Source organism: Gouania willdenowi, chromosome 18 (genome assembly GCF_900634775.1).
Source record: "Gouania willdenowi chromosome 18, fGouWil2.1, whole genome shotgun sequence".
NCBI classification, from domain to species: Eukaryota; Metazoa; Chordata; class Actinopteri; order Blenniiformes; family Gobiesocidae; genus Gouania; species Gouania willdenowi.
Window position 1 is genome coordinate 9714485 of NC_041061.1, and position 8341 is coordinate 9722825.

Sequence of the window (8341 nt, forward strand, 5' to 3'; positions counted from 1 at the left end):
TCTCGTCATGTCTATTGTGAAAGGTTTTTTTTTTGTGGCAGCATCTTACTGAGAAGCTAATTCAAAGACAATGGTAAATATTACAATAATATACATTTAGAGACATCTTTCTTTCTCAGTTTTAGTTGGGAAATTAGAAAGCATTAACCTCTTTGCTTGCTACAATCAAATTTTGTGAAATAGTCTTGTTTTGATCTGTGTTGTAATGTACTTTCTATCACGTGTGTAGGAAAAAAAAACTGTTACTTTTTAAACCTATAAACGACATAAAGCTTAAAATTAGTTAAGTTGTAAATGAACACAATATTAGTTGGCGTCTGTATGTCTTAAGACTGGTTTATCATCAACATTGACTAAAATTTGTCTCAATAATGACATCTAGTGGTTAAAATTGGCATAAGCAGGTTACACACTTTTTTCAATCAAGGAAAATATTCAATTTGTTCTAAAAATTATAGAATTGGTATCGCACAATTAATAATTTGTTACGATAGGGTCATTCCATGTCATTTCAACACATTTTCAGGACATACCACTAGTGAAAAACTAATGAACAACAAATGATTATCAGACACAGAGGCAAGCTAATGGCGTTGTGTAAAGGATTTTCAATATTGGCGAGTGGTTAAATAACCCAAAGTTGGGGTCCAAAATAAAAAGAAAAAAGGTGAATAAGGAAAATTTGTTTTATATTCCAAGAAAGAGTAATCTTTATACTATAGATTAAAATGAATCAGATTGTTTTTTCTTACATTCCTACATGCAGTTATGTGCCAATGAAAATAGTAAAGTTTTTTTTTTGTTTGTTTTTTTGGATTTCAAGAGACTGTCAACCAAGAACCAATGCATATATGTGACTAATCATTAGTAATATGAACAGCCCATGTATATGGTTCAAAGCTGATCAAATTACAGGGAGCTGAGGTACATGCTAAGTTGTTTACTGAAGGCCCAAACATGTCTAAGCCCCAAAACCCGACAAACTTTTTTCCAATTTTGAGGATCTGGCATGTCCACCAGATAGGATGTATAGTGGATCTTTTTGTATTTTCTCAGAGAGTAGGTGGAGCTGTATTACTATATTAAATTCCAGTTTTCTATGTGATGTAGTTGCAAGGATATTAGAAGCTGAAAATGGAAAAAATGAACGAGCAAAGAAAGACACATGCCCCCCCTCGCTAAATTGGCCAAATCTCAAAAAGTGTTAATTCAATTAAACTAAAAAATTACAGCGTCTATTGAATAAACATGGAACAATTTTTTTTTAGACCCAAGTGCGTGGGTCATTTGTGAAATGACATGGAATGACCCAGTATATAGTATAAATAAATCCTGGGGTTACTTTTGTAAACATTTTTGCAATTGTCCACCATTACATTGACTGTGCATTACATCTTTGGTCTGAAAAATCTCTGGTGAACAACAGTAAACCTACACTAAAAATCAAAAAGCTGAAGTACTGAGTCTACAAGCAGCAAAACGGAAAGCATCCATTGACATTCCAATCATTTGAACAAGCATTTGCCGCCTGCTGAGGCACAATTGTGTGTGTGCGATTCGGTTCTTCATAATTCCTCGCCTTCCTAAAAGGACACTGTATAAAAGGGATGGCATCCAGCAGAAGAGGCCAAAATAAGCAACGTGCTCTCTTTTCTCCCTGACCTCTTTCCCTGCTGAAAACACACGACACATGCATTGAGTGGCTGCCAACACGGGGGAATCAAGGTTTTTTGTGTAATAGGTAAACACACGTACATCAGTGAGTAAGGTCACTCACCCAGTGTGTTGTCAATTCTCTGCAAGGCTGGAGACTAACTGGAAAATACAAGTTTGATTAAAAATCCCTGATTACATGATTTCATGACACTGTCCTCTACCTTCACACTCACGCAAACATGTCATTTGGGAAAGCACAACTGCCATTAAGCCACCTCTGCTGATAATCGATCACCTAAACTGCACTGAGCATATAGGTCCTCATATTGTCCTCTGGACCTGTAGGGCAGTGTCCCATCAAACACCCCCGCTCCACAAACAGACACACACATACTGCTTTATCCTGCAGTACCACTGACAAGTAGTTGGGAGTCTACAGACCACCTAAACCCTCTGGAAACTACATGCTGGAGGACTGTATGGGGGAAAAGGATGTCGGTGTTATGGAAAGTACTTGCAGGTGGACTGTTGTTCTTACTAAGTCCGGGATACGGACATGGTAAGGTACGTTATTAATATAAGTCTAAATAAAGACTAAGAAGTAACTGAAGTTAACGAAAGATGACTGAGAAGTCTTGTTGATTGTTGGAAATAAAAATGAAAGCACGTGTGCACTAATTTAACAAGATTTCATAGAGATAATTAGGTATGTCAGTTTGTGTGGTGGCTAGGGGTGTGCATTGCCATGAATCTTACGATACGTTTTGCATGTCACGATACAAGATATCCCAATACTTAACAATATTAAATACATCACGACATCAATAATTACAAATTTCACCTTTACATGTACAAAATAGTATGAAACACAGTTGATTGATTTTTTTTAAACTTGCAAGAACAAGTAAATGGTAACTAACTGTAGTTGAAGTACAAATATCAAAAACAAGTGGTATGTTATGCTATCGAAATGTCAAATTAAAGTTTTCAAAAAAATTTAACTTTTGCTTCTACAACAGATTCTGATTCTGTTAAATTCATAAATTTACATATACTTACAATATTACTTTTTAAAAAGTAAGCACATACATCGATAAAAAACGTGCCCAGAATGTTTTATGAAAATAAAGTACAATTAACTTCCAAGCTAAAATGCATTGAGGAGTGAAGTAGTTTAACAAAGTCTGATGTGGTAAAAAAAAAAAAAAAAAAAAAACATGATTAAAAAAATCAATTTGGATATTTTTTGGGCTCTATGAAATATCGCGATACATCGCCAAATCGATTTTTTCTTACACCCTTAGTGGGGGCACTAAGATTAACAAATTAAATAACTAGACGATTAAAAGAAATGACATAATTGTGATGTGGAGATTTTTGTTGACAGTGTGAATAAGGTCAGCGATAGAGCCGTAAATAGGGATACCAGTCATTTGTTTAGACATTGGATATAAGCAAAAAAAACAGATGTAATAGAAAAGAAATGTGAATATAAAGACAGGGCGACATCATAAATGCTCATAATACAAATTCAATTGGAATGATTGTGACTGGAGAAGATCTGATCATAGCAACTTTTTAAAAAGTGAAAATGAATTATTAAGTCTTTATAGAATAGATTATGTAATTTAATAAAGGTCACTTAAGTTCATTATGAATTAATGTGTGTATCCGTGCACATTACTATATACAATATGCAAAAAAAAGACAAAAAATTATTATTTTAGGATGTAGAAAGATCTGAGGAGGTTTACATCTACAGAGGATTTATGGTCTGTTCTCCAAGATGTTTAGAACAACCATTAGAGAAAATCAGAACATACTGAATTTACTTAATTCATGACCCAAAATTCAAGGACCAAAAAAATTAGATTAAATCCATCAAAATACTGTAAAAAAAAAAAAAAAAAAAAAGGTTTTAAGAATTTCATCCCATCTTCTTTGTCTAAAACCCTATATTGCTGTGAATCAGTACTAAAATCTGTCTCGCACTTTAATAGAGTTAATTTGTATTCTCATATTCAAGACACTTGCCCATAAGCACAGATTGGGCGACTGAACAGATCAAGACCAATGATTACAGATAGGTCTTTAAGTGACTTATTTTGTGTGTTCTCTTCAGAAAGAAGTAGCCGGCAGTTCTACCTTCTACCTTGGTCAGAGGAGAGAGATCTGGACGCCGCTGGTCCAGACAACAGTCAACTTCAGTCAGATCAACAGGTTAGTAAGCAGAAGAATATCAAAGCAGCATGGCAGGACATCTGCAGACGAACAAAGGGAGAGGGTTTCTTTGACAAACTGCTGTGTTTTTGTTTGGATTATTCTTGCAGCATCAAGTCATGTTTTCAGTTTCGCACATTTGATCCGGAAGGTGCTATTTTCTATGGCGACACCAAAGGTGGCGAAGACTGGTTCGTTCTGTCACTGAGGAAGGGCATCCCTCTGATGCAGATCAGTAAACTGGGAATGCTGGTCAGTGCAGCCGGCGGCCCCAAGCTAAACGATGGGAGGTGGCACACTGTGAGTTTTTTTAATCGTCTCAAAGTTTCCTGTTGTTTAATTAAAGAAAGTGTCTATTTGTATGGTTGCCGTACAGACAACCCCCGGCGCTACTGGTACAGTTACCAAAGTACAAGTACGTAGCGTTTTAGGGTTTGGGTATAACCCAATATCGCAACAATTTTTAGGGTTAGGGTTAGGTTTAGGGTAAGGTTTAGTCTTAGTCATGCGACCTAAACTGGCCAATGACTGACCTATGACTGGCCAAATAGGGGCGCTGCATACGGATAGAATGTTGGTATATTGATACGGCAACCGTACGGATAGCCACTGCCTTAATTAAAAGACTCAGTACCAGTACATACCAGTTTAAAGTGAACTGGACTTTGCCTCCTGCTTTTCCTGGTGCAAACAAGCTGGAGGTGAGCAACCAAGGGCAGTTTGTCATCCTGGAGGTGGACGGCTCTGACGGGCTAACGGTGGGGATGCAGTCCAAAGACTACCAGGATGTCATTGGAGGTCATCTCCGACTCGCAGTGGGTGGAATCCTGATCAGTAGGGAAGAGTTGAGCATTCAGGTACAGTATTTAAAGCCGCTTATATTTGGTGGTGATGAAGGAATAACTGATGTGTGCTCTTGCTTTAGTTTGAGCCGCAGATGGACGGCTGTGTGAGGGAAGGAATCTGGCTGAACCTCAGCGTCCCCTGGGAGACTGAGACAGAGGAGCTCTGGCCTTGTTATCAAAACATCCAACCTGGCAGCTACTTTCCTGGCACAGGATTAGCTATTTTCAACACCTCAGGTCGGAAAATTAAGCAAAACAGAGATAAAGGAAATAGAGAGTCTACTTAAAAATTATAATTTTTCTAAACAGCAAAGAGTTTAGCTTCTAAAATTAAGTAATAAACACTGAAATTCCCAATTGCCCATTATTTATTTTAAATTTAACTATATACCTCAGACTTAAAAAAAACAAAAAAACACTTCACATTCTGGTGCTGTTTTCAATTAATACAAATTCGGATATCTATCTTCCATTAACTGATATTATTCAATACAATATCTAATGGTATTATCTAATATATATAATTAGATATATAATATAATAACTGAGATATAGGAAACAAAAAGACTACTTAAGGAAAAAATAAAGGTTTTAGCTTCCAATAAAAAGCAATAAACAATGAAATTCCCAATTGCCCATTCATTCATTTTAAATGTAACCATCTTCCTCAGACTTTGTAAACCAAAAACATGTTATATTGTGGTGCTGTTTTCTGATTGATTAATGCAAATGAAGATATCCATCTTTCAATAACTGATAATTATTGTGCTTTATACTGTAACTTATTCTCTTCTTTCCTAATAGGCAGTCTATTATGTTTCTCTATCTACATTTACCTTGTAAGACGTCATAAACTGTTCGAAATGAAATGTAAAAAAAATGTGTCATGATAATCATTGTAATTTACGTGACAAATTAAAAACCCATAAAAAGAAAACATGTCACTGAAGCTCGAATCTACATCCCACATAATGATCCTCATTCAGGAATTCAACAAAGATTTACATTATGTTTTTGTTTTGTTTTTTGATGCATTTTATTATAACAAATACATTTAAAAATGTAGGCACATAACTATTTTCCTCCATATTTCATACATTGTTGTTGTTGTTTTAAATAATGGAATTAAAAACAAAATCGTTGCGTTAATTAAAAAATAATTGTAGTGTTGTGCGGTTCGCTAATAAAGCCACCTTACCTCATGTAGCTTGGAGCCACGACGGGAAATTTGTCTAAAAAAAATAAATAGTACAAGTAATGGTTATTAATTGTGTAATATATTATAAGGTGCAGTGTTTTGGTGCTATCTAAGATAATTTAAGGAAAACAATGCACAAACAATCATCAAAAGCATAATTAGCACGTGACTTCCTTACCAGAGTTCTCACCGCGGGCTAGTACGTATCGTGTTGCCAGATACAGCTGAGAAAACCGTTAAGAAAACTGTTGTTAAAATGCGCACGCAAGGTTACAGTTTAGATGAAAAATGATACACTAAATAAAACAGTTTTTGCTTGTTAAAGCCAAGTCTAAACAAGTCAAAATGATGGAAATCGCCAATTCTGGCAACAATCTGGACGTTTAACCGTATTCACACGTCACTATGCAGGCGGGACTTAGCCATAGTAGTTGTTTTCAATAATTTTTAAACATAGATATAAACACGTATCTATGTGTATATTTAAGAGCAGGTGTGCATCAATGTTTTCAAAATAACAAGTGGTGAAAAAAAATAACAATGTGAAAAATCATAAAATAGAAGATAATGAATTAGGTTTTAATGGTTATAGCTGTGCATTCAAAATATTTATATGTTTATTTCATTTTTTTTGGGTTGTTTTTACAGTTTTCACAATGAATGAAGACAAGGAGGTCACGATTGATTTGAAAGGCGATTTCTCAATGATGAATGGAACTATTCTAAGCATCTTGGTCCCTGGACAGGAGGTGATGTTCACTTTAGTAGCTCATAACCACACACAGGTATGTGCATTAAACTCTTTCATGATAATTTGCATCATATTGTAATTCAACATGAGATTATTAATAATTCCCCCAAAAATATTTGTTATTTACAAAGGATATGACCATTACTTATGGGGAATGGAAAATGAATCTGAAAAACAACCTTAGAGGACTGAGCATAAAGTTGGGCGAAGATACACTATTTCTGCATGGAGATGAAGATGATTTAAATAGTTTTGTGAGTTCCACCCCAGTGAGCCATCCTGCATATCCTGAATTATGGAGAAACAGTCTGCTTGCCATTGGAGGTCTTTTAGGTGAGGATATGCAGCAAAGATACAGTATGCTGCATGTTTTATTATTATTCTGACCTGTGTTTTCTCTTTGTTTCCAGGCAATGATAACGTTGGCTCCCAGTTTTTGACAGGATGTCTAAAGGAGATCAAAATCCAAGGTGTGGATTTAGATCTGGATTTAGCTGTCAGACATGGGTCAATTTCTTCCCATAGTTGCCCTGCATAGCCCATGAAAAACTTGATACACTGCGTTTGAACTTGATATTCATGGTGCACGAAACAGCTAGATTGCTTTTAAAATGCTCGACTGTATACTATTGTGAGGTTAGGTGATGATATTGGACAGGAAGGCCTTCATTTTCTACTCTTTTATTCATTTCAAATGGTTTCTATCTGGTTGAAGTCATGAATGTGCAGTCTAGGCTAGGGCTGGGCAATATGGACCATAACTCATATCTCAATATTTTTTCTCAAAATGGCAATATACAATATAAATCTTGATATTTTTAACTCAATAAAGTCTTACCAGAAAGACAATTCTGTGTTAAATTTTTTTGCTGATTCAAAATGCCACACAGGCACAATTATTAACAAACAGCTGCACAATATATGCCACATTTGGCTTTTTCTCCTCTAAGGGACAGCACGTGTGAGTGAGTTCTGTCGTGTAGCTCGTTCAGATGAAGGTCTGGGTTAGGACGCACTCAGCAATCCATCTAACTGTGCTTCTCATGCTGTTCTGAGAAGTAGTAAATGCAGCGACTGCTATAATGAGTATTTTAATACAAAATAAGGCGACATTGTAATGTTCCATATCGCCAAAATAAATCTCCTGGTATATTGCCCAGCCCGAGTCTATGCCTTGATTTGTGCATTAGTGGGCAGTCATGTTTAAATAGGAAAAAGAAGGGAATCATCTTCAAACTATGTACACAAATTTGAGGGCATAAAATATAAACATTAAGTATTTTTCATCAATTTGATGCAGATTCAGACTAGGGTAAAATATGGAAATGTTGGTCAGTTAACATACCTGAAAGATGCATTTTGGTACAATGTGTCATGACACTATATTTGAAAAAAGGATGCATGTGATAATTGATTGTATTTGATAATTTTTCACAAGATTGTGGGACAATACAATTTGTCACACACAGCAGATCAATAGTGTGTCCAGTTTCCTTTTAATCTCAGTGGATTAAAGATGGTTTTGATCAAATATGGTCGTATTTCAACATGATTTTGTGTTTCAAGGTGAATATAACAAGATGATTTCAATTGCTGCATAATTCACCTGGATTCACCCTCCATGAACTAGATCATGTAAACAGGGAGCTGCCGTCTGTCTCTATGGTCTGT

At 35.6% G+C, this 8341-nt stretch overlaps 1 protein-coding gene across 1 annotated transcript; it reads left to right on the forward strand.

Annotated features, from left to right (window-relative positions):
• The first annotated feature begins 2148 nt into the window (after window positions 1-2148).
• Window positions 2149-7482, forward strand: shbg (sex hormone-binding globulin). Its single transcript, XM_028475238.1, has 8 exons — window positions 2149-2220; window positions 3779-3876; window positions 3987-4176; window positions 4572-4733; window positions 4802-4958; window positions 6568-6704; window positions 6802-7007; window positions 7079-7482. Exons 1-8 carry the CDS (start codon window positions 2149-2151, stop codon window positions 7206-7208), a joined length of 1152 nt encoding a protein of 383 aa, XP_028331039.1. The 3' UTR covers window positions 7209-7482.
• Window positions 7483-8341: the final 859 nt, after the last annotated feature.